The sequence below is a fragment of the Pseudophryne corroboree genome, chromosome 12, assembly GCF_028390025.1.
Source record: "Pseudophryne corroboree isolate aPseCor3 chromosome 12, aPseCor3.hap2, whole genome shotgun sequence".
NCBI classification, from domain to species: Eukaryota; Metazoa; Chordata; class Amphibia; order Anura; family Myobatrachidae; genus Pseudophryne; species Pseudophryne corroboree.
Window position 1 is genome coordinate 172679721 of NC_086455.1, and position 27853 is coordinate 172707573.

The 27853-nt window shown below is 50.8% G+C and overlaps 1 protein-coding gene across 2 annotated transcripts in view; it reads left to right on the plus strand.

Annotated features, from left to right (window-relative positions):
* Nucleotides 1–24542, plus strand: part of TC2N (tandem C2 domains, nuclear) — a 110233-nt gene extending 85691 nt beyond the window's left edge. For both annotated transcript variants that reach the window (XM_063948580.1, XM_063948581.1), the window contains exons 9-12: nucleotides 745–936; nucleotides 3374–3488; nucleotides 5839–6038; nucleotides 23788–24542. In XM_063948580.1, the coding sequence (XP_063804650.1) occupies nucleotides 745–936; nucleotides 3374–3488; nucleotides 5839–6038; nucleotides 23788–23904 (624 nt within the window). In that variant the 3' untranslated portion in view covers nucleotides 23905–24542. The remainder of the gene's footprint in view (nucleotides 1–744; nucleotides 937–3373; nucleotides 3489–5838; nucleotides 6039–23787) is intronic.
* The last annotated feature ends 3311 nt before the right edge of the window (nucleotides 24543–27853 follow it).

Here is a 27853-nt window from a genome sequence, read left to right on the forward strand (position 1 = left end):
ACGAAACTGGATTTGTTGTGGGAGAAATAGCGCACTGAGCTACCTATCTAATGGTATAACAAAGATACAAAACCGGAATAGGAAAAATATATTGTTTTTAATGATATCTAATGTTAATCATTACTTGTTGAATCATAAACTTATCACAATAACAAACACCCGGCGGTGCTCCCTTGAGTTGTTAGAAACACAGTTAATAAGCAAGAGAGAAAAGACAACTCCTTTTTATGGGGCACTCATTAGTAGTAGTCTAAAACGTAACTTTTATTGAAACGGACTCACATTGGACATACACCATAAAACACTTAATTTATGGGGATGTTAATGATATATCTGGCTATATTAATTACGACTGCCCCCTGCAAATAATTTGTTATTTCATTAATCTAACAATCCACACAGCACTGCCTAACATATGGCTGATTGATTTGCCCACTAGGGTAATAAATCAATATTGTGTGAAAAGAATTACTGAAGATAAAGGTCAGAAAGAAGATAGGGAGGAATAGATGATAATGCCTGGTTTCTGCTTTTGAAGATCTGCTTAAGAAGCATCGAATCCCCAATGAGAGAACCAACTGGAGCATATATACATCACTCCCAAGACCTGTATCTGCTGTTAACTCCACCTAACAAAAATATGGCAGAGTTAATGAGAGTGCAGGGGAGAAGTCCCTAACCAGTGTTAAATAACTGTGATACTGATTATTTTCTAGCCCTTAATTTCTCCGTGTTTCCCGGCAGGACATGGAATTCATGGAAACATTTGTATTCGCCATCAAGTTACAAAGCTTGCAGAACGTAAGGCTGGTCTTCAAGGTCCTCAGTCTGACTCCCCGCAAGAGAACCATCAGCAAGTGCTCCGTCTCCCTGCGGGACCTGGGCGAGGAGGAGAGTGACCACTGGCTAGATGTGGTTCCATCCTCCAAGGCACCGGTGAGTAACACACGGGCCGTCACCCCTATTTGTAGGGCGCACATTCACCCCAACCTCTCATGGATGCAGATTTGTGCAAATATATAGCGTCTGCGACACTCGTAATGCTGCACAGCTGTATCGATCGTCATCTCATTTGTTCCAGAACTATCTGACCCACAGTTACATGGAGACATAGAATGTGATGGCAGAAAGGAACCACTTGGTCCATCTAGTCTGCTCTATCACAAGTACATGCAGCAGCCAATTCACCTACCAGTATATTATTGGATTGTGGGAGGAAACCGGAGTACCCGGAGGAAACCCACCCAAGCACAGGGAGAATATACAAACTCCACACAGTTAGGGCCATGGTGGGAATGGAACCCATGACCTCAGTGCTGTGAGGCCACAATGCTAACCATTACACCATCTGTGCTGCCCTGCTGCGAGTTTTCCCAGAAACACCTGGGACGTAGCACAAAACACAAATGAGATGAAAACGGACTGTTTGTAGATGCAATCCGCTGATGACTGTGTCGGCAAATAATCAGTCTCAGGCAACTTGTTCTGTGCCGATTGGGGATTACTCCTTAAATAACGTTTAGCACAGATGTATTCGCTGTACACATGGCAAGCCGATCGTCTGGCCCAACCGTGAAAGGACTATGGGGGTCATTCCGAGTTGACCGCTCGCTAGCTACTTTTAGCAGCCGTGCAAACGCATTGTCGCCGCCCACCAGGGAGTGTATTTTTGCTTTGCAGAAGTGCGAACGCTTGTGCAGCCGAGCGCCTGCAAAACAAGACCAAACCTGTAGTTACTCTTCGTGTGCATTGATTCTAACGACGGAGGGACGGCTTTTGACGTCACACACCCGCCCAGCGTTCGCCCAGCCACGCCTGCATTTTTCCCAACACGCCTGCCTTTTTCTAAGCACTCCCTGAAAACGGTCTGTTGACACCCAGAAACGCCCACTTCATGTCAATCTTCCTGCGTTCGGCCGTGCGACTGAAAGCTTCGCTAGTGCAAAACAACCTTGCTCTTTGTACCCGTACATCGCGGGGGGGATTGCAGTGTATACACATGCGCAGATTAGCCGTTTTTTTCACTGATAGCTGCGCTGCGAACAACGGCAGCTAGTGATCAACTTGGAATGACCCCCTATGGGCCTAATTGAGACAACACGGAATCATGCCATTGCCGCCTTCACCCTTACATATCTCTACAAGAGGGCCTACAGAAACTGGGGTGGTTACCAGCTGTTAGACCGATGCGCTATACGCCAATCAGCTGCGCACCCAGCATAAGCCCGCTAGATAAATCCATCAATGTATAAACGGTTTGGTTCTCCGGGATTTGGGACGCTGTGATGCGAGCAGGACGCACTACATAATCCAGCTCTAAGTGTAAGCGCTGGTATTTCCCAGAAATCTGCAACCCCCTGCAGAGATATACGTGGTGGAATCCGGGTGCATTGTTTGTCTTGTCAGGTGACAGCGTCTGATGTGACGTCAGCCGGAGACATATGATATTACCGCGGTGGCTGCGTGTGTACATACGCTCCTTCCCAGGGATATGGCGGCTGTTTGCACAAATGTCCATTTCTCCATGTTACAGTATGTGCTGGATGTTACAGTAGCGGAAGCGCTGTCTAATAGCCGTATCATTATTTGTTCTGTGTATTGTTCTGCTGCTGATGTGTATCTGACCTTTAACAGATACCTTCTTATCTCTAGTACAGCACTAAGTAAATCTCAGTGCATTTAACTCCTGCAGGACTTAGGGCATGGGTCTTCAACCTGCGGCCCTCCAGCTGCTGTGGCACTACACATCCCAGCATGCCCTGCCACCGTTTTGCTGTTAAGACATGTTAAAACTGAGGCATGGCATGCTGGGATATGTAGTTCCACAGCAGCTGGAGGGCCACAGGTTGAAGACCCATGCCTTCCGCTCAGGCAGGGACCAGGTCTCACCCCTGCTCTGTGCTGCCCGAGACAGACGGAGACGATAGATGTAATATAGTGCGGACGTTGTGCAGGTGTAGCGACGCTGCGCGGCGCTCCGAGCTGTGACTATTCGCAGCCGGCGATTGCGCCATTAATTCCATTAGGAATTAATGTAGCAATCGCTGGCTGCGAATAGTCGTAATAGTGGCAGCCTGGCACGCCGCGCAGCGAACCGTATTGCAGAGTGCCACACCGCAGCAAAGATGAGCATGGCTACATCTGTATGTTGTAAAGACGTGTTCTGGGGCTGGACACAGACATGCGTTCATTTGTATTACAAGATGGCGGATGGCGGACGTTAGTGCACTGTACGGTAATGCGTTCCCTGTGTTCTAGGATCTGTTCATTGTGTGATGACATAAGCCCAGTACTGGCAGAGGGGCATAGGATCTTATCCAGGTGTGTTCTTGCCATATGCCATCTAATCTGTCCTGTTTGTCCTCTCACGCAGGCGTGCCACGCAGAGCTCCTGGTCGGGACCTGTTTCCAGGCAATAAACAGCAGGATCCAGTTACAAATCCTGAAGGCACAGAACCTGCCCAGCTCCTCCACGCCTCTGACCATACGTATGTCCAGCCTCAGCTGTCTGTCTGTCTGTGTGTGGTGCCTGCGATCAGGTTCAGCGTAGGCTGCAGTCAGGTTCAGCGCAGGCTGTGGCAGGTTCAGCGTAGGCTGCGGTCAGGTTCAGCGTAGGCTGCGGTCAGGTTCAGCGTAGGCTGCGGTCAGATTCAGCGTAGACTGCGGTCAGGTTCAGCATAGGCTGCGGTCAGGTTCAGCGTAGGCTGCGGTCAGATTCAGCGTAGACTGCGGTCAGGTTCAGCGTAGGCTGCGGTCAGGTTCGGCGTAGGCTGCGGTCAGGTTCAGCGTAGGCTGCGGTCAGGTTCAAGTAGGCTGCGGTCAGGTTCAGCTACTGTAAGCGCCCAGCCGGAGCGTCAGCTAAGTGTATAGGCCTGAGCCTGAGTCGCACCCTCTTTGAGGAGAGTGAAAGTCCATTGGCAGATAGACGTTTGCTATGGCCCCTCCCACCACTGAACAGGTAGCGCTCCCATAAATGCCACTACCAGACACTTGGCGTGATATGCGCAGATCTGTGTGGTTCTTCCCATCAGAAGATAGTGGCGCAGTCCCTGCCCCACTAGAGTGTACAGTCTGGAACCCCTAACATGTAGGCATACATGCCCACACAAACACACATACACACACACTAGTGTGGGAGGAAACCAATGCAAACAAGAGAGAATGTACAAACTCCACACATAATAAGGCACTGTTTGAAGATTGACAGCATGCTCCCTTCGCAGTGCTGCGGGACAATAATTCTAGCCACTGTGCCATCATGCCGCTGTGTTATATGTACTACAAATGCCTTTATACTGGGTAGGCAGAGTTATGTGCATGTGACTCAGCTCAGCGCTGTGCAACGTGTATGACTGCATGCAGAGCAGTTTTGTGTCACATCCAAGGACAATGAAATAAAATGCTGTCTACATGACAAGGGACATTTGTGGCACCCAGATTCCATAGCAACTAATCATATTGTGGCACGTTCACGGTATAGAAACAGAATAAACGAAAATAGGTTTCCAATCGGCAGCGATCGCTAGCTGCACATTGCTCATTGCTAATAATGGACGGGTTACATAAATATTCCCCAAATACTGGTGACAGAACAGAGGAGGGGGCTCAGACAGAACAATGGGTTTAGTAAAAACTGCAGGAGGAACTGAACAACCCAAAGGGGGAGATGAATCGAGCCTTGGAGAGAGATAAAGTGGAGAAGTTGCCCAAGGCCACATATTGGGGATAATTCAGACCTGATCGCCGTGCAGCGATTTTTGCAGCCCTGCGATCGGATAGTCACCGCCTACGGGGGAGTGTATTTTAGCTGTGAAAGCCTGCGATCGCATGTGTAGCAGAGCTGTGCAAACAGATCTTGTGCAGTCTCTGCGCAGCCCAGGACGTACTCAGCCGCTGCGATCACTTCAGCCTGTCCGGTCCCGGAATTGACGTCAGACACCCTCCCTGCAAACGCTTGGACACGCCTGCGTTTTCCCAACCACTCCCAGAAAACGATCAGTTGACACCCACAAACGCCCTCTTCCTGACAATCTCCTTGCCATCGCCCGTGCGAACGGATCCGTCGCACAAACCCATCGCTGAGCGGCGATCCACTTTGCGATGCGCCTGCGCAGTTTGTGCCTGATCGCCCCCTGTGCGAAAACGCAGCCTAGCGATCAAGTCTGAATCGTCCCCATTGGGCGTATGGTATTGAAACAGAGTGCCAAACTATACATATGTTTGTGTTTCTATTGTATTTTGGGGGTGGTCTTCAGTTTGCCGGCTGTCGGGATCCCTGCGCACAGTATACTGGCGCCAGAATCCCGACAGCCGGCATACTGATAATTTTTCTTCCTTTTGGGGGTCCACGACCCCCCTGGAGGGAAAATAGATAGCATGGCGAGCGCAGGGTGCCCGCAAGGGGCTCATTTGCGCTTGCCCAGCTGTCGGAATGCTGGCATTCAGGATTCCGGCGCTGGTATGCTGGCCGCCGGGAGCCAGGCCGCCGGCATACCATACTACACCCGTATTTTGGTGGTCTCTTTATGTTTAGGGACGCAGAGGTCTTGGTTGCACCTTGGGACTGTTTATTTTGTATTTAAGTTGCCCAGAGCAACTAGCCATTGACCTAGCACCATCTATGAAATGACAGTTACAAGCTGTTTGGTTGCTACGGGAAACTTCTTCACTTTATCTCTCTCCAAGGCTTGATGCATCTCCTAATGATTGACAATTGTCTAAAGGCAAGCTTCGGGATGGTCTGCACACAGTGACTTGTATATATTATTATCCATTGCTGAAAGAGTAATGTGCTGCCCTGGCCGCGGCGCCTCACTGCCCCCCTTCCTCCTTCCGCAGACTTCTACGTGAAGGCCGAGATGTTCAGCACAGAGGGGCTCCTGTACAACAAGAAGACGCGTCCGTTGAAGTCCTCGCATGCCCAGGTGAACTGGGGGGAGACCATGATGTTCCCAGTGACGCAGAAGGAGGAAGGAATCAACTTCCTGATAAAGCTGTACAGCCGGAGTTCAGTCAGACGGAAACATTTCATTGGGCAGGTGAGGAGGACATTATACTGAGGCATACCAGGATGAGAGGCATGAGGCACCACCATGTAGAGATGGGGCTGGGCGGCTGCTCGCTCTAGATCCCGGGTGACATACAGAACGGCCGGAAGACAGTCAGCCATACACAGCTAATGAGAGGCGTGGCATATCTATACTGGGTGCGGAGTCCTGGGACCCAGGGTGTACACGGGCCCCTGGGTCCGGTCCCGGAGGGGCCACACCCCACACCCTGCATAATACTTACCTCCGATGTACAAATCACCAGGAAAATGGCGCGGTGGCCTCACTCTTGTCTGGCGATATGCACAGTAGAAAAATAGCTGGGAAAATGGGCGCCACACCATGTTCCCGGAGACCGGAGCATGCGCAGTAGACCGGCACAGTGCAGCGTCTGCTCACTCGCGCCGCTTGGTTAGAGAGGACACTGCACACGGGCCACCTCACAGCTGGCTGTATGTACGGGATGCAGTTTCAATGCCCTTCTCATATTCTGTATAGTGGGATATGTGACACTGCATAATGCCCCTTCTCATATTCTCTCTAACCCCCCCCAGCATCATATCTCTAACCCCCCCCCCAGCATCCTATCTCTAACCCCCCCCCCCAGCATCCTATCTCTAACCCCCCAGCATCCTACCTTTAACCCCCCCCCCCAGCATCCTATCCCTAGACCCCCCCCAGCATCCTATCTCTAACCCCCCCCAGCATCCTATCTCTAACCCCCCAGCATCCTATCTCTAACCCCCAGCATCCTATCTCTAACCCCCCCCAGAATCCTATCTCTAACCCCCCCCCCCCAGCATCCTATCCCTAGACCCCCCCCCCAGCATCCTATCTCTAACCCCCCAGCATCCTATCTCTAACCCCCCCCCAGCATCCTATCTCTACCCCCCCCCAGCATCCTATCTCTAACCCCCCAGCATCCTATCTCTAACCCCCCCCAGCATCCCAGCATCCTATCTCTAACCCCCCCCAGCATCATATCTCTAACCCCCCCCCAGCATCTTATCTCTAACACCCCCGCAGCATCCTATCTCTAACCCCCCCCAGCATCCTATCTCTAACCCCCCAGCATCCTATCTCTAACCCCCCAGCATCCTATCTCTAACCCCCCCCAGCATCCTATCTCTAACCCCCCAGCATCCTATCTCTAACCCCCCAGCATCCTATCTCTAACCCCCCAGCATCCTATCTCTAACCCCCCAGCATCCTATCTCTAACCCCCCCCAGCATCCTATCTCTAATCCCCCCCCAGCATCCTATCTCTAACACCCCAGCATCCTATCTCTAACCCCCCCCCCCCCCCCCAGCATCCTATCTCTAACCCCCCAGCATCCTATCTCTAACCCCCCCCAGCATCCTATCTCTAACCCCCCCCAGCATCATATCTCTAACCCCCCTCCCAGCATCATATCTCTAACCCCCCCCAGCATCCTATCTCTAACACCCCCCCAGCATCCTATCTCTAACCCCCCCCAGCATCCTATCTCTAACCCCCCCAGCATCCTATCCCTAGACCCCCCCCCCCTCAGCATCCTATCTCTAACCCCCCCCAGCATCCTATCTCTAACCCCCCCAGCATCCTATCTCTAACCCCCCCCAGCATCCTATCCCTAGACCCCCCCCAGCATCCTATCTCTAACCCCCCAGCATCCTATCTCTAACCCCCCCCCCCCAGCATCCTATCTCTAACCCCCCAGCATCCTATCTCTAACCCCCCCCAGCATCCTATCTCTAACCCCCCCCAGCATCCTATCTCTAACCCCCCCCAGCATCCTATCCCTAACCCCCCCCCAGCATCCTATCCCTAGACCCCCCCCCAGCATCCTATCTCTATCCCCCCAGCATCCTATCTCTAACCCCCCCCAGCATCCTATCCCTAGACCCCCCCCCCCCCCCCCCCGGCATCCTATCCCTAGACCCCCCCCCAGCATCCTATCTCTGATCCCCCCCCCCCAGCATCCTATCTCTAACCCCCCCCCCAGCATCCTATCTCTAACCCCCCCAGCATCCTATCTCTAACCCCCCAGCATCCTATCTCTAACCCCCCAGCATCTTATCTCTAACCCCCCCCCCCCCCAGCATCCTATCTCTAACCCTCCCAGCATCCCATCCCTAGACCCCCCCCCCCCCCCGGCATCCTATCCCTAGACCCCCCCCCCCCCCCAGCATCCTATCTCTAACCCCCCCCCAGCATCCTATCCCTAGACCCCCCCCCAGCATCCTATCTCTAACCCCCCCCCAGCATCCTATCCCTAGACCCCCCCCCCAGCATCCTATCCCTACCCCCCCCCCCCCCTCCCTCCGCAGCCTTGCCCCAACCGCTGACATTCTGAAACTGTGGAAATACCGTACGTCAACATTTTAGATGCTGACAATGTGACCTGCCGGCAGTTTGAGGATGTCGATCCTGGTGCCTGTCAACAGTTGGAACCATGACGACATTGTGCTGTTAATCTTATGATTGCCGACTTGGTTACTGACGGGATGGGATTAGCATCTTGGTAATTTACATTTCAATAGGTTTCAGACTTGGGGTCTATGTACTAAGCTTTGGAGAGAGATAAAAGTACCAGCCAATCAGCTCCTAACTGTCATTTTACAAACCCAGCCTTTAACATGGCTGCTAGGAGCTGATTGGCTGGTACTTTACCTCCGTCTGCTTTATCTTTCGCCAAGGCTTAGTACATAGGGGGGTATTCAGATTTGTTAGCAAACCAAAATGGCACACTAATGGGCAGTACCATGCTGCACTGCAGGTGGGGCAGATGTAACATGTGCAGAGAGACCTGGGTAACACCATGCTGCACTGCAGGTGGGGCAGATGTAACATGTGCAGAGAGACCTGGGTAACACCATGCTGCACTGCAGGTGGGGCAGATGTAACATGCAGAGAGACCTGGGTAACACCATGCTGCATTGCAGGTGGGGCAAATGTAACGTGCAGAGAGAGTTAGATTTGGGTGGGGTGTGTCCAAATCTAATTTGCAGTGTAAAAATAAAGCAGCCAGTATTTACCCTGCACAGAAACAGTATAACCCACCCAAATCTAACTCTCTCTGCACATGTTACATCTCCCCCACCTGCAGTGCTCATGGTTTTCCCCAATTGCTAACTTTTTTGGTTTGCTAACAACTCTGAAGACCCCCATAGACCCCTGTATTTGTTAGCGGCTGGTGTAGGCGATTCCCTGGCTTATTCCTCTCTAACAATCCCTCCTTTCATGAGCGGCGCACAGCGCGCCGGGGTGCAGAACCGACAATATCCTCTTACAGTTCCCCTAAAAGCATCATTCTCTAGGAAAGGAAATGTCTGGAGTATAATGACCGCAGGGGAGTCACCTTTCAGGCTCCTAAATGTAACACATTCACCATTCTGCTTCGTGAATAGATGCCAGGAATAAATATTCTATAAATAAGGGTACGTTTACTTTGGTAACAATGAGTATGAACATAATACGTCCCCGGGGAAACAGAAGAATTAAATAAGGTTTGTGTTGGAGACGGATTTGGAGCTCACGTAACATCCGTGGAGAGGTTTCGTAAATGAATTATGTGGCAAATAAGTTCTAAATAAATAGTGCGTCTCGGAAGAACGCGGAGAGATGGATCATTATATTTCCATGAGGGGTGTATGGAAAAAATATAGTGTCAAAAATGGTTTCATGAAATCCAGGCAAGATGGTGACTATGATAATATTAATCAGATTCTGTCATTATATATATATATATATATATATATATATATATATGAAGAAAATGAAGAATAGCGCCTAGGACGATCCTGATATAAACAACGGGGTATAACTCTATTCATAAAACACCCCCCAGCTATTAGTGGGTGGCAGCTCCTGCCCAGAAGTGGGTAAAATATATACAAAAATGAAGTGCAAAAGAGCGCCTACTGGTGTTTAAATTTAAACTAAAAAATGTGATCATTCACCCTGTGAGACGTGAGAGAGTAGAGTGCAGAGTATGACTTATCTCTTTACACGTCTTCAATTCTGATGACACTGTGGGTGGATCTACAGGCTTCCTGGGGGAAAGGGAGGTGGCCCCAGGATCAAATGAATATATAAATATGTTGCGGTCTTGCAGCTATCACCACACACGGTATTGCGTGATATTATGGCAGATGATATGCCAGAGTATCAGCAAATCTCGTTGCCCAGGGGCAATGCTGTATCTGATCTGTACATGCCTGAGGCCGCTCATATTGCGTCATCTGCCCTCCGTACTCTAATGACTGACCTCTGTCCCCCAAGTCTGCTGGCGGGGAGTCATCCCTCTCCTCCATTCCCCACATCTAGTCTGTCTCACAATCATGCCACTTTCATTTTACATTTCCAGGATCAGATCTTTCCTCCCCATGGCCGTCACCAAAACTCTCATTCCTGCATTTGCCATTTCCCACCTGGACTACTGTAACCTCCTCCTGTCTGCTCTTTCTCACACCTGCCTCTCCCCACATTTATCCTTATATATCTCTCTCACTGCTCTGTCTCGGCCTCATGTCTTTCCCAAACCATTCCACTGGCTGCTTATACTCCTCAACCTCATATATTAAGCCCTCAGTACCTCCACTCGCTCCTGCACCTCCAACCTCATTTCTTCTCCTGCTGATTCCATTGGCGCCCTCCGTCCTCATTCTCTCCACCTGGCACTTATTATCCCGGCCACCAGTGCCTTCGCATTCTCCTCCCCAGGTCTCCCACTAGAGGGTCTAACCCTGTCTGTCCACACTCCCTCCCACCTGCTCCATTAAGTGCTGCCTCACTCAACTCTGGTCACCTAGTCTCAATTCCACATCCAAGATTTCCCCTGATCTGCCCCTCTGGAGCTCACTACCGCACCCCATCAAACTCCCTGCCAGTATCCACAACTTCAAACAGGCACTTAAGACTCAGCTCTTCCTAAAAGCCTATCAGCCTCCTTATAACTCGTTATGCAGCCCCTCTGTCCATCCACCTACTCTCCCAGGTCACCCTCCCTCTTAGACGGTAAGCCCTCACAGGCAGGGACCTCCACCCTCGTTATCTCCGTCTAGCACTATCTCTGTCGGCTGTGTGCTTGCGTTCCCACCCCCTTGTGCTCCACCAGTGGGTCTAACCCTGTCAGTCCATCCACCGGTTGGGTACAGGTTCATTGAAAGCCCATTTAATCCCACAGGCACATAGGCCTGTGAACAGTACACATGTAAGCTTTTGACCAGGGTAAGGACTGAGGTAAATACATTTTAAGGCCCCTGCATCAGAAATAAGACATGCAGAAAAAAAAGAATGCAGGTGCAAGCTCCAAACATTAATAATCAGAACTGAAATAAACTTAGCAATTTAACATCTAGTAAAAGTAAGGTTCTTTGCATAACACATGCCAAAAGTATGGGACTACCTGCTATTTCTCACTAGTGTGGTGCCTTGGGGTGGTTTGGTTGGGCCGTCCTGGGGGTGTCCCATGCTCTGGACGTGACTCTTTAGAATGTTAGGACCCCACCTGATGATGAGGTTACCTGGACGCAGTGGGTAGGTCCATACTTTTGGCCAAAATTATGCAAGGGAACCTGGTTTTTACTTGATGTTAAATTACAAAATGTATTACAATTCTGATAAAAAATGTTTGGAGAATTAGAACATGCATTTTTTTTTTCTGTGTGCGGCACTACAAGTCTCAGCATTTTAGCACATCTCATTATGTCTAGTTAGGGTGAGCCCCCCCCTCCCCCTCATCCCCTATATATCAGAAATAAGACACCAGGTTTAAACTAAGATTATAAAACCACAGCTCACGTACTCTTCTGTCAGCGGACATCGGAAACACAAGTATCACTTGTAAACATCACTTCCTATACCGATACTGTACACCTGTAAACCCCCTTTCACACCAAAATATCCAGGTCCAACGTGGGTTCACAGCGCAGGCTGGACCCGGGTTATTGCCGGCTCTTCCCTCTGCCGGCGCTGTGAGATGACACCATCTCCAATTGCCAGTGATCGGATGACCCAGGTCACGCCGTTCACACCCGCACAGTGTGCCTGTATAACCATGCAGTGTGCCTATACACCCGCACAGTGTGCCTCTGTAAACATGCACTGTACCTATACACCCGCACAGTGTGCCTCTGTAAACATGCAGTGTGCCTATACACCCACACAGTGTGCCCCTGTTACCATGCAGTGTGCCTATACACCCGCACAGTGTGCCTCTGTAAACATACAGTGTGCCTATACACCCGCACAGTGTGCCTCTGTAACCATGCAGTGTGCCTATACACCCGCACAGTGTGCCTGTTTAACCATGCAGTGTGCCTATAAACCCGCACAGTGTGCCTCTGTAACCATGAAGTGTGCCTATACACCCGCACTCACCCGCACAGTGTGCCTCTGTAACCATGCAGTGTGCCTATACACCCGCACAGTGTGCCTCTGTAACCATGCAGTGTACCTATACACCCGCACAGTGTGCCTCTGTAACCATGCAGTGTGCCTATACACCCGCACAGTGTGCCTCTGTAACCATGCAGTGTACCTATACAACCGCACAGTGTGCCTCTGTAACCATGCAGTGTGCCTATACACCCGCACAGTGTGCCTCTGTAACCATGCAGTGTGCCTATACACCCGCACAGTGTGCCTCTGTAACCATGCAGTGTGCCTATACACCCGCACGGTGTGCCGTGTAACCATGCAGTGTGCCTATACACCCGCACAGTGTGCCTGTGTAAACATGCAGTGTACCTATACACCCACACAGTGTGCCTGTGTAACCATGAAGTGTGCCTATACACCCGCACAGTGTGCCTGTGTAACCATGAAGTGTGCCTATACACCCGCACAGTTTGCCTCTGTAACCATGCAGTGTACCTATACACCCGCACAGTGTGCCTCTGTAACCATGCAGTGTGCCTATACACCCGCACAGTGTGCCTCTGTAACCATGAAGTGTGCCTATACACCCGCACAGTGTGCCTCTGTAACCATGCAGTGTGCCTATACACCCGCACAGTGTGCCTCTGTAACCATGCAGTGTGCCTATACACCCGCAGAGTGTGTCTCTGTAACCATGCAGTGTGCCTATACACCCGCAGTGTGCCTCTGTAACCATGCAGTGTGCCTATACACCCACACAGTGTGCCTCTGTAACCATGCAGTGTACCTATACACCCGCACAGTGTGCCTCTGTAACCATGCAGTGTGCCTATACACCCGCACAGTGTGCCTCTGTAACCATGAAGTGTGCCTATACACCCGCACAGTGTGCCTCTGTAACCATGCAGTGTGCCTATACACCCGCACAGTGTGCCTCTGTAACCATGCAGTGTGCCTATACACCCGCACAGTGTGCCTCTGTAACCATGCAGTGTGCCTATACACCCACACAGTGTGCCTCTGTAACCATGCAGGTTGCCTATACACCCACACAGTGTGCCTCTGTAACCATGCAGTGTACCTATACACCCGCACAATGTGCCTCTGTAACCATGCAGTGTGCCTATACACCCGCAGAGTGTGCCTCTGTAACCATGCAGTGTGCCTATACACCCGCACAGTGTGCCTCTGTAACCATGCAGTGTGCCTATACACCCGCACAGTGTGCCTCTGTAACCATGAAGTGTGCCTATACACCCGCACAGTGTGCCTCTGTAACCATGCAGTGTACCTATACACCCGCACAGTGTGCCTCTGTAACCATGCAGTGTACCTATACGCCCGCACAGTGTGCCTCTGTAACCATGCAGTGTGCCTATACATCCGCACAGTGTGCCTCTGTAACCATGAAGTGTGCCTATACACCCACACAGTGTGCCTCTGTAACCATGCAGTGTGCCTATACACCCGCACAGTGTGCCTCTGTAACCATGCAGTGTGCCTAATTATACACCCGCACAGTGTGCCTCTGTAACCATGCAGTGTGCCTATACACCCGCACAGTGTACCTCTGTAACCATGCAGTGTACCTATACAACCGCACAGTGTGCCTCTGTAACCATGCAGTGTGCCTATACACCCGCACAGTGTGCCTGTGTAACCATGCAGTGTACCTATAAACCCGCACAGTGTGCCTCTGTAACCATGCAGTGTGCCTATACACCCGCACAGTGTGCCTCTGTAACCATGCAGTGTGCCTATACACCCGCACAGTGTGCCTCTGTAACCATGCAGTGTGCCTATACACCCGCAGTGCGCCTCTGTAACCATGCAGTGTGCCTATACACCCGCACAGTGTGCCTCTGTAACCATGCAGTGTGCCTATACACCCGCACAGTGTGCCTCTGTAACCATGCAGTGTGCCTATACACCCGCACAGTGTGCCTCTGTAACCATGCAGTGTGCCTATACACCCGCAGAGTGTGCCTCTGTAACCATGCAGTGTGCCTATACACCCGCAGTGTGCCTCTGTAACCATGCAGTGTGCCTATACACCCACACAGTGTGCCTCTGTAACCATGCAGTGTGCCTATACATCCGCACAGTGTGCCTCTGTAACCATGCAGTGTGCCTATACACCCGCACAGTGTGCCTCTGTAACCATGAAGTGTGCTTATACACCCGCACAGTGTGCCTGTGTAACCATGCAGTGTGCCTATACACCCGCACAGTGTGCCTGTGTAACCATGCAGTGTACCTATACACCCACACAGTGTGCCTCTGTAACCATGCAGTGTGCCTATACACCCGCACAGTGTGCCTCTGTAACCATGCAGTGTGCCTAATTATACACCCGCACAGTGTGCCTCTGTAACCATGCAGTGTACCTATACAACCGCACAGTGTGCCTCTGTAACCATGCAGTGTGCCTATACACCCGCACAGTGTGCCTCTGTAACCATGAAGTGTGCCTATACACCCGCACAGTGTGCCTGTGTAACCATGCAGTGTACCTATAAACCCGCACAGTGTGCCTATACACCCGCACAGTGTGCCTCTGTAACCATGCAGTGTGCCTATACACCCGCAGAGCGCCTCTGTATCCATGCAGTGTGCCTATACACCCGCACAGTGTGCCTCTGTAACCATGCAGTGTGCCTATACACCCGCACAGTGTGCCTCTGTAACCATGCAGGGTGCCTAATTATACACCCGCACAGTGTGCCTCTGTAACCATGCAGTGTGCCTATACACCCGCACAGTGTACCTCTGTAACCATGCAGTGTACCTATACAACCGCACAGTGTGCCTCTGTAACCATGCAGTGTGCCTATACACCCGCACAGTGTGCCTCTGTAACCATGAAGTGTGCCTATACAACGGCACAGTGTGCCTCTGTAACCATGCAGTGTACCTATAAACCCGCACAGTGTGCCTCTGTAACCATGCAGTGTGCCTATACACCCGCACAGTGTGCCTCTGTAACCATGCAGTGTGCCTATACACCCGCAGAGTGTGCCTCTGTAACCATGCAGTGTGCCTATACACCCGCAGTGCGCGTCTGTAACCATGCAGTGTGCCTATACACCCGCACAGTGTGCCTCTGTAACCATGCAGTGTGCCTATACACCCGCACAGTGTGCCTCTGTAACCATGCAGTGTGCCTATACACCCGCACAGTGTGCCTCTGTAACCATGCAGTGTGCCTATACACCCGCACAGTGTGCCTCTGTAACCATGCAGTGTGCCTATACACCCGCAGTGTGCCTCTGTAACCATGCAGTGTGCCTATACACCCACACAGTGTGCCTCTGTAACCATGCAGTGTGCCTATACACCCACACAGTGTGCCTCTGTAACCATGCAGTGTGCCTATACATCCGCACAGTGTGCCTCTGTAACCATGCAGTGTGCCTATACACCCGCACAGTGTGCCTCTGTAACCATGAAGTGTGCTTATACACCCGCACAGTGTGCCTGTGTAACCATGCAGTGTACCTATACACCCGCACAGTGTGCCTGTGTAACCATGCAGTGTACCTATACACCCGCACAGTGTGCCTGTGTAACCATGCAGTGTGCCTATACACCCGCACAGTGTGCCTCTGTAACCATGCAGTGTGCCTAATTATACACCCGCACAGTGTGCCTCTGTAACCATGCAGTGTACCTATACAACCGCGCAGTGTGCCTCTGTAACCATGCAGTGTGCCTATACACCCGCACAGTGTGCCTCTGTAACCATGCAGTGTACCTATACAACCGCACAGTGTGCCTCTGTAACCATGCAGTGTGCCTATACACCCGCACAGTGTGCCTCTGTAACCATGAAGTGTGCCTATACACCCGCACAGTGTGCCTGTGTAACCATGCAGTGTACCTATAAAACCGCACAGTGTGCCTATACACCCGCACAGTGTGCCTCTGTAACCATGCAGTGTGCCTATACACCCGCAGAGTGTGCCTCTGTAACCATGCAGTGTGCCTATACACCCGCAGTGCGCCTCTGTAACCATGCAGTGTGCCTATACACCCGCACAGTGTGCCTCTGTAACCATGCAGTGTGCCTATACACCCGCACAGTGTGCCTCTGTAACCATGCAGTGTGCCTATACACCCGCAGAGTGTGTCTCTGTAACCATGCAGTGTGCCTATACACCCGCAGTGTGCCTCTGTAACCATGCAGTGTGCCTATACACCCACACAGTGTGCCTCTGTAACCATGCAGTGTGCCTATACAACCGCACAGTGTGCCTCTGTAACCATGCAGTGTGCCTATACACCCGCACAGTGTGCCTCTGTAACCATGAAGTGTGCTTATACACCCGCACAGTGTGCCTGTGTATCCATGCAGTGTACCTATACACCCGCACAGTGTGCCTGTGTAACCATGCAGTGTACCTATACACCCGCACAGTGTGCCTGTGTAACCATGCAGTGTGCCTATACACCCGCACAGAGTGCCTGTGTAACCATGCAGTGTACCTATACACCCGCACAGTGTGCCTGTGTAACCATGCAGTGTACCTATACACCCGCACAGTGTGCCTCTGTAACCATGCAGTGTGCCTATACACCCGCAGTGTGCCTCTGTAACCATGCAGTGTGCCTATACACCCGCACAGTGTGCCTCTGCAACCATGCAGTGTGCCTATACACCCGCACAGTGTGCCTCTGTAACCATGCAGTGTGCCTATACACCCGCAGTGTGCCTCTGTAACCATGCAGTGTGCCTATACACCCGCACAGTGTGCCTATATAACCATGCAGTGTGCCTAATTATACACCCGCACAGTGTGCCTCTGTAACCATGCAGTGTACCTATACAACCATGCAGTGTGCCTATACACCCGCAGTGTGCCTCTGTAACCATGCAGTGTACCTATACAACCGCACAGTGTGCCTCTGTAACCATGCAGTGTGCCTATACACCCGCACAGTGTGCCTCTGTAACCATGAAGTGTGCCTATACACCCGCACAGTGTGCCTGTGTAACCATGCAGTGCACCTATAAACCCGCACAGTGTGCCTATACACCCGCACAGTGTGCCTCTGTAACCATGCAGTGTGCCTATACACCCGCAGAGTGTGCCTCTGTAACCATGCAGTGTGCCTATACACCCGCAGTGCGCCTCTGTAACCATGCAGTGTGCCTATACACCCGCACAGTGTGCCTCTGTAACCATGCAGTGTGCCTATACACCCGCACAGTGTGCCTCTGTAACCATGCAGTGTGCCTATACACCCGCACAGTGTGCCTCTGTAACCATGCAGTGTGCCTATACACCCGCAGAGTGTGTCTCTGTAACCATGCAGTGTGCCTATACACCCGCAGTGTGCCTCTGTAACCATGCAGTGTGCCTATACACCCGCACAGTGTGCCTCTGCAACCATGCAGTGTGCCTATACACCCGCAGAGTGTGCCTCTGTAACCATGCAGTGTGCCTATACACCCGCAGTGTGCCTCTGTAACCATGCAGTGTGCCTATACACCCGCACAGTGTGCCTATATAACCATGCAGTGTGCCTAATTATACACCCGCACAGTGTGCCTCTGTAACCATGCAGTGTACCTATACTACCGCGCAGTGTGCCTCTGTAACCATGCAGTGTGCCTATACACCCGCACAGTGTGCCTCTGTAACCATGCAGTGTACCTATACAACCGCACAGTGTGCCTCTGTAACCATGCAGTGTGCCTATACACCCGCACAGTGTGCCTCTGTAACCATGAAGTGTGCCTATACACCCGCACAGTGTGCCTGTGTAACCATGCAGTGTACCTATAAACCCGCACAGTGTGCCTATACACCCGCACAGTGTGCCTCTGTAACCATGCAGTGTGCCTATACACCCGCAGAGTGTGCCTCTGTAACCATGCAGTGTGCCTATACACCCGCAGTGCGCCTCTGTAACCATGCAGTGTGCCTATACACCCGCACAGTGTGCCTCTGTAACCATGCAGTGTGCCTATACACCCGCACAGTGTGCCTCTGTAACCATGCAGTGTGCCTATACACCCGCACAGTGTGCCTCTGTAACCATGCAGTGTGCCTATACACCCGCAGAGTGTGTCTCTGTAACCATGCAGTGTGCCTATACACCCGCAGTGTGCCTCTGTAACCATGCAGTGTGCCTATACACCCACACAGTGTGCCTCTGTAACCATGCAGTGTGCCTATACAACCGCACAGTGTGCCTCTGTAACCATGCAGTGTGCCTATACACCCGCACAGTGTGCCTCTGTAACCATGAAGTGTGCTTATACACCCGCACAGTGTGCCTGTGTATCCATGCAGTGTACCTATACACCCGCACAGTGTGCCTGTGTAACCATGCAGTGTACCTATACACCCGCACAGTGTGCCTGTGTAACCATGCAGTGTGCCTATACACCCGCACAGAGTGCCTGTGTAACCATGCAGTGTACCTATACACCCGCACAGTGTGCCTGTGTAACCATGCAGTGTACCTATACACCCGCACAGTGTGCCTCTGTAACCATGCAGTGTGCCTATACACCCGCAGTGTGCCTCTGTAACCATGCAGTGTGCCTATACACCCGCACAGTGTGCCTCTGCAACCATGCAGTGTGCCTATACACCCGCAGAGTGTGCCTCTGTAACCGTGCAGTGTGCCTATACACCCGCAGTGTGCCTCTGTAACCATGCAGTGTGCCTATACACCCGCACAGTGTGCCTATATAACCACGCAGTGTGCCTATACCACCGCACAATGTGCCTATATAACCACGCAGTGTGCCTATACCACCGCACAATGTGCCTATGTAACCACGCAGTGTGCCTATACACCCATGCACCCATGCGACATCTCTGCGCCCTGCGGTGCCTCCTGTGTTTTGCATTGTACATTGTATGGCTGGAGCACTGTATGGGGTGTTAGGAGATTGGGCAGCGGTATGTTACTGTACCCCTGATAACGATCTATCCCGGGCAGCTGACATTCCTGTGCAAATACTTTGTCTGAAATGAAATCCCACTGAGGAAAGTTTGCAATTTGATGTATAAAAGGCAGAGAGCAGACAATAGGTGAGAGGTAATCCTGTCCTCTGTACGCCCTGCTGTATAACAGTGCTGCTTTCATACTACACACTGAGCCCTCTGTGCACAGAACTCAATCCCACAGACAATGCTGAGCAGCAGCCAGGGAACGTTACTCAGCACAGGATAGGCCGCTCCCCAGCCCAGGTGCGGGAACATCTGCGTACCCCCTTTCCCAATCCACACCGTACATCCTGCCGTGTAGTCATCTCACAACATGGCAGGAAGACGAAGGTCACTTACTATCTGCTAGGCAAAAAATGTTTCCAATTGCATTTTTTTTTAAAGAATATTTTGTTCTCCCTCTTACATCTCTGACCTTTATACTCCCACCCACCCTCTTCACTCCGCTAATGCACGCCGCCTCTCCTGCCTACTGATGACTTCCTCCTATTCCTGCTTCCTGGAGTTTACATGTGCTGCTCCTTACCTCTGGAACTCTCTACCTCTCCCTATCAGACTCTCCACCTCTCTACAAAACTTTAGACCCACTTCATCAAACCCAGCCTAATCCCCTTCTAACCCTCTTGTCTACGCTCACGGTATGCCCCATCTGTGTCACCCCGGTCTGTCAGCCCTTCACCTTTTAGATTGTAAGCTCACAAGAGCAGGGCCTTCTTCCCTCACATGCCTTTCCTTCTCTTACTTACACTGCCTTATACTCCATACTGCCTTTGGTGGCATCTGACCCCTGGTTATCTGTAATTGTCCTATATTGTCTTGAACTATAAGTCACTGTTTTCTTGTCTGCTCATATGTTTATGTACTGTAATGGGCGCTGCGGACCCCTTGTGGCGCCATATAAATAAAAACATATATCTATATTATTGCTCTTTGCTGCATAAGAATTGATAATGTCGATATTATCTTAAACCATAAAGCTATACCTTTAAACACACTTTTCTCATGGAGCCGCTGCGGCCGCTAGACTTAATATGCACTCTACGTACTTTGGCCCTCATTCCGAGTTGTTCGCTCGCAAGCTGCTTTTAGCAGCTTTGCACACGCTAAGCCGCCGCCTACTGGGAGTGAATCTTAGCTTATCAAAATTGCGAACGAAAGATTAGCAAAATTGCGAATAGACACTTCTTAGCAGTTTCTGAGTAGCTCCACACTTACTCGGCAACTGCGATCAGTTCAGTCAGTTTCGTTCCTGGTTTGACGTCACAAACACTCCCAGCGTTCGGCCAGACACTCCTCCGTTTCTCCAGCCACTACCGCGTTTTTCCCAGAAACGGCAGCGTTTTTTCACACACACCCATAAAACGGCCAGTTTCCGCCCAGAAACACCCACTTCCTGTCAATCACATTACGATCACCAGAACGAAGAAAAAACCTCGTAATGCCGTGAGTTAAATACCTAACTGCATAGCAAATTTACTTGGCGCAGTCGCACTGCGGACATTGCGCATGCGCATTAGCGACTAATCGCTCTGTTGCGAGAAAAATATAACGAGCGAACAACTCTGAATGACCCCCTTTGTACGTTATTTGCGTACAGAGTCCCGCACCGTGTACGGACTTAGCGTACAAACGCCACACTGGGGGTACAAAGTACACACAGCGCGCACACACTCTTGATATACTTTAAACCTTATTAGTAATGCAATGCAATGATATTACACCTTAAACCTTTTACAGCGCTGACGGTATAAAGTACCCGCAGTGCGTACACACCTTATCAATACACCTTTAAACCTTATACAGTTTGGCAATGTAATACGCTTTAAACCCTAGCAGGGAAAAGAGGACACAACACTGATTTGTAGTTAAACACTGGGCTCCGACACCTCAGCGTATATCTCTGGAAGGGGATAACAATACAATTTATACACTACAATACCACAGAGTAATATATCTGGAAGGGGATAACAATACAATTTATACACTACAATACAACAGAGTAAATGGCTACAGTCAATGTACATACGTGAGAATATTCGCATGCGCTTCCTGGTCCAGTCCTCCGCTAATCAGGTAGATCGCGTTAAGAGTCTTCTGACCGGCCAGGCAGCAACAGGCTATTTATACACTACTTCCAAAAGCAATACAATGGATACTGTAATCCCTTTGTCCATTGGACACAGAGATGCATCTTTACATTACAGGAGAGGTCATAGGTTGATTTGAAAAGGTGGGCGATGTCTTTCTCAACTGCTCTTGTGGGTGGTCTCCTCTGGATTCCCGCCGCATACATAATATACAGTAAATACAGTTTATATCTATATTCTACTTCTGCACATAACTATACGCAGGAACATGCAATCTTCCTCTAACCAACACCGGAATGTTACCCTTAAAATACCCTACAGCTGGATACTAAACACCACCTTATAACCTTGTTCTGTCCCCTCCTATCATGCAAAGGCGAATCCCTTAGTCCTGGAATAATTTAAACGGTTGATACTTGCTGATGTGGTGCGGGGGGGGGGGCTATGTGTACAATGTGCACTATTTGGATTAAATATGTAATGTTTTGATAACCCTCTATGCGCTCACAAACTCCGCCGTAAATACCCATACCACGCGCAGGACCGCGGGAGCGACCATACGCAAATTGCGGATATGTGCACGCACGTCGGAACAAGTGCCCGCGCAGCGGGCATGTGTGTGTGGTTAGTACGTGATGTGTGTACTGGAATATTTTTCGACTTTGACAGAATCAAAATAAATCTTCATTTGTTTTAAAAAGCAAAAGACGTGGACGCGTGTAGGCATGTTCAGGATCTGCCCAAATTAGCGCCTCTTATCAATCAAAATATTCCCTGTCGATGACAATAGAAGCAAATCAAATAACAAAAACGGTCAAAGGCAAAACTACAGGCAACAGGTAAATCAGGAACTTCAAAAGCTACAGAACAGCCCATTCCCAAGACCTCGCCTCTCACTGTGGCTGGGTTCCCTGTACACCCAGTAGGGCAAACCATTACCCCAGGCTCCTTCCTGATGACCTGCCCTATAGCCCTGTGGCTCCTGCTTATGAGCGATGTACAATTTGGGATTTGGAATATAAGTGGTGGATAAATAACGTGCTGGATAATTAAAGTTATTTATTTTGCCGAAACTTGTTGAAATGTGAAATCTGCGACACTCCTCTGGTCGGAGGTAACCGCGGAAGCTTACGTATGTAATACAGTGATACGGGCTCCATGATCTGTTTCATATTCGACAGTTAATTAAAAGCTATTTGCAGTTTCCAATTGCATGACGCGTTTCGCAGGTCACTGCCTGCTTCATCAGATAGGAATTACACTTCTCTAGTAAGTACAGGCTTAGTATGAGAAACCCCCAAGGTGGTCTCAATGAGAAATCCACATTCATGCTACAATCCTGTGTAGCTGGCACCGTCACAGACTGCACCATACTTGCCTACTCTCCCGGAAGCTGCGGGAGGCTCCTGTTTTTTGGGGTAGCCCCCCCGCACCCCTGGAAGAGTAGGCAAGTCTCCCGCTTCCTGCTCGCATCCTAGTGATGAGGGCAGGATGGAGACATACTCTTGTGAGTTCGCGGGTCCATGGAGTGGGGAAGGGGTTAAAATGATGAGAATCGCGTCATTTTAGCCCCACCCCCTTCCCGCGGACCCACGAATCATGGCGTTTTCCGGATGTGGGGCGGGGCTTGATGGTGTCACAGCCCGTCCCCATCCCCTGAAGTCTCCTGCAGGGTCACCTCTTCGGGCTTCTGCTGGAGAGGAGACATTAAAAGTAGGTAAGTATGGACTGCGCCCATGACAAATCTCTACCTTCACCATGTAATGGGCATTGTGCTGTATCATAGCGATATCATCTGCTGGACTAGTGGACCTGTTATGCGGAGGACATTTTTACAGTCAGGGCACTGTGTTACAAACTCTTTAAGAAAAACTATTATTTGTCGTTATAAAAAGCAGACATGATTTTTCCTTTTTTTTTTTGTTCTACTGTATTTTCCTCCATTCTAAACAAATGTCTGATAAGAACGTAGAGAAATGCTACCATCAGCGTGGAAGGCTGGGGGTGGGGGGGATAAGGGGAATTTCTAGGACACACATATAGGAGAGTGAGGTGGGGCTGGTATATGGTACCCAGTCTCTGTAGGGTACTCCACTCCCATAAGATGGCATGGCTATGCCGCCTTCATCGTAGCTTGTGCGCTAAGCGCCTGACTGGGAGAAGCTACACCCTCTTACACACGCTCGCACACCATTCTGCGGCCCAACCTTTATAATGGCCATTAGATGGGTCCTCTGGGAATGTTGTACAAATGAACGGCTGACCCTTCTTTTGTTCTTGACTCTTTATCAGCCACATAATGACATCTATGTCTCCTGCTCCAGGTGTGGATCAGCAGCGACAGTAATAGCAGCGAGGCGGCACATCAGTGGACGGACACAATCAGCCACCCAGAGAAGGTGGTGACCAAGTGGCATAAGCTGAGCCCCTCCAGTTACTGACGGGTATAAACCCAGACTATCACGCTGGATGACTATACGGATGATGGACTATTTCTCATTGGATGAGGCTATGGATTATGATGGCGCAGTCAGGGGGGGCCACACAGGGCCCGGATGTAGGATACCTCATTTTGTGCAAGCACCGCCAGGAGCTGTCTCTCAGGACAGCGGTTATTGCCCCGGGGGTTACCTGTCTCACCCACTGTGGCTTTGTGTCATATGTAATAATCATGTTATAGGATAATATGAGGATATATCAGCTGAGCTGTTTATTTCAGGCACACAGAGTAGATACGTAGACAGCTGTGTCCCAGATTATATAACGTTAGCGCATATCCACATAATCAGTAATGGATACTGTATGTAAATAGCGAATAAAACATTTATAGGGTTGGTGCAAAATTTCTACTAATAGTTTTAATGACATTCACATAGGCGACGGCTGACACTTCCTGACCTGTAGCTGGATGTATATTAGTATATAAACTATATCCTTTATTGTGTGGCCATCTCCAGTAGTGTTTCTGTATCTGGTGTATGGACAGGTGCACAGTACCTACCACTTCTGTAGGTCACTGGTAACTCTCAGTCATTGTTTCTGTATGTATGTATATATGTATAAACAATGCACAGTATCATTCTTCTTGCTCTTAATTCCAGGTGCCGTTCTCATTATCTGCTCATATTCTGTATGGGCCTGATATATGTTTGTAAGTAAAGCAAAAAAGCAAGCAACTGGGCAAAACCATACTGCACTGCAGGAGGGGCAGATGTAACATGTGCAGAGAGAGTTATATTTGGGTGGGTTATATTGTTTCTGTGCAGGTTAAATACTGGCTGCTTATGCATGTAGCCCACAAATGTTAGACAGCTTTATTTTACACTGCAATTCTGATTTCAGGTTGAACACACCACACCCAAATCTAACTCTGCACATGTAACATCTGCCCCACCTGCAGTGCACATGGTTTTGCCCAGTTGCTTACTTTTTGGCTTTACTTACAAACATGAATCAGGCCCCATGTGCGAACAAATGTCTGTGTCACTTATCCGGTTACAATGTTCAGTGTCCGTTATATTCTACCGGCCGTACAGCGTCAGACAATGGAGTAAGATACAGCTACGTTGTATTACTATATCGCCCCATGGTCAGGCTGTAGAGGTATACAGCCTTACACGCTGACCTGTAGCCATGTAACGTAATTAGTTCAGAGTAAATGTAGAAATTATAACACGTGAACATTTATTCATTTCCGCAAAATAAATAGAAGCAACGCCATTATTTACTTATTTATTAATGTTGCCGTATTAGCCCACTACAATCCCAATAAAGACTAATCCTAAATACCGGAACATCCTGAGTGCACTGTTCTATGTCCTACATGTAAGAACGCTGTAACGTTCACTCAGCTCAAGGACAAAAGAGATGAAACAATCTGCATTTCTCTCAGGACCGCGAAGCTACTTCCAAGCTGGGCCAAGCAATAAGAGGTACAGGCCTACTAATCACAGGTAGGGGCCACAGGGAGATGTCACACAGTCACAGGTAGGGGGCACAGGGAGATGTCACACAGTCACAGGTAGGGGCCACAGGGAGATGTCACACAGTCACGGGTAGGGGGCACAGGGAGATGTCACACAGTCACAGGTAGGGGCCACAGGGAGATGTCACACAGTCACAGGTAGGGGGCACAGGGAGATGTCACACAGTCACAGGTAGGGGCCACAGGGAGATGTCACACAGTCACAGGTAGGGGGCACAGGGAGATGTCACACAGTCACAGGTAGGGGGCACAGGGAGATGTCACACAGTCACAGGTAAGGGGCACAGGGAGAGGCCACACAATCGCAGGTAGGGGACACAGGGAGATGTCACACAGTCACAGGTAGGGGGCACAGGGAGATGTCACACAGTCACAGGTAGGGGGCACAGGGAGAGGCCACACAATCGCAGGTAGGGGGCACAGGGAGATGTCACATAGTCACAGGTAGAAGGCACAGGGAGATGTCACACAGTCACAGGTAAGGGGCACAGGGAGAGGCCACACAATTGCAGGTAGGGGACACAGGGAGATGTCACACAGTCACAGGTAGGGGGCACAGGGAGATGTCACACAATCGCAGGTAGGGGGCACAGGGAGATGTCACACAGTCACAGGTAAGGGGCACAGGGAGAGGCCACACAATCGCAGGTAGGGGACACAGGGAGATGTCACACAGTCACAGGTAGGGGGCACAGGGAAAGGCCACACAGTCACAGGTAGGGGGCACAGGGAGATGTCACACAGTTACAGGTAGGGGGCACAGGGAGATGTCACACAGTCACAGGTAGGGGGCACAGGGAGATGTCACACAGTCACAGGTAGGGGGCACAGGGAGATGTCACACAGTCACAGGTAGGGGCCACGGAGATGTCACACAGTCACAGGTTGGGGGCACAGGGAGATGTCACACAGTCACAGGTAGGGGGCACAGGGAGATGTCACAGATAGGGGGCACAGGGAGATGTCACACAGTCGCAGGTAGGGGGCACAGGGAGATGTCACACAGTCACAGGTAGGGGGCACAGGGAGATGTCACATAGTCACAGGTAGGGGCCAAAGGTAGATGTCACACAGTCACAGGTAGGGGGCACAGGGAGATGTCACAGGTAGGAGGCACAGGGAGATGATGTCATGCAGTCACAGGTAGGGGGCACAGGGAGATGTCACACAGTCACAGGTAGGGGCCACAGGGAGATGTCACACAGTCACAGGTAGAGGGCACAGGGAGATGTCACAGGTAGGGGGCACAGGGAGATGATGTCATGCAGTCACAGGTAGGCAGCACAGGGAGATGTCACACAGTCACAGGTAGGAGGCACAGGGAGATGTCACACAGTCACAGGTAGGAGGCACAGGGAGATGTCACAGTCACAGGGAGATGTCACAGGTAGGGGGCACTGGGAGATGATGTCATGCAGTCACAGGTAGGCGGCACAGGGAGATGTCACACAGTCACAGGTAGGGGGCACAGGGAGATGTCACAGTCACAGGTAGGGGGCACAGGGAGATGATGTCATGCAGTCACAGGTAGGAGGCACAGGGAGATGTCACACAGTCACAGGTAGGAGGCACAGGGAGATGTCACACAGTCACAGGTAGGAGGCACAGGGAGATGTCTCACAGTCACAGGTAGGAGGCACAGGGAGATGTCACAGGTAGGGGGCACAGGGAGATGATGTCATGCAGTCACAGGTTGGTGGCACAGGGAGATGTCACACAGCCACAGGTAGGGGGCACAGGGAGATGTCACACAGTCACAGGTAGGAGGCACAGGGAGATGTCACACAGTCACAGGTAGGAGGCACAGGGAGATGTCACATAGTCACAGGTAGGAGGCACAGGGAGATGTCACACAGTCACAGGTAGGAGGCACAGGGAGATGTCACACAGTCACAGGTAGGAGGCACAGGGAGATGTCACACAGTCACAGGTAGGGGGCACAGGGAGATGTCACAGTCACAGGTAGGGGGCACAGGGAGATGTCACACAGTCACAGGTAGGAGGCACAGGGAGATGTCACACAGTCACAGGTAGGGGGCACAGGGAGATGTCACAGTCACAGGTAGGGGGCACAGGGAGATGTCACACAGTCACAGGTTGGGGGCACAGGGAGATGTCACAGTCACAGGTAGGGGGCACAGGGAGATGTCACACAGTCACAGGTAGGGGGCACAGGGAGATGTCACATAGTCACAGGTAGGGGGCACAGGGAGATGTCACACAGTCACAGGTAGGGGGCACAGGGAGATGTCACACAGTCACAGGTAGGGGGCTCAGGGAGATGATGTCACACAGTCACAGGTTGGGGGCACAGGGAGATGTCACAGTCACAGGTAGGGGGCACAGGGAGATGTCACACAGTCACAGGTAGGGGGCACAGGGAGATGTCACACAGTCACAGGTAG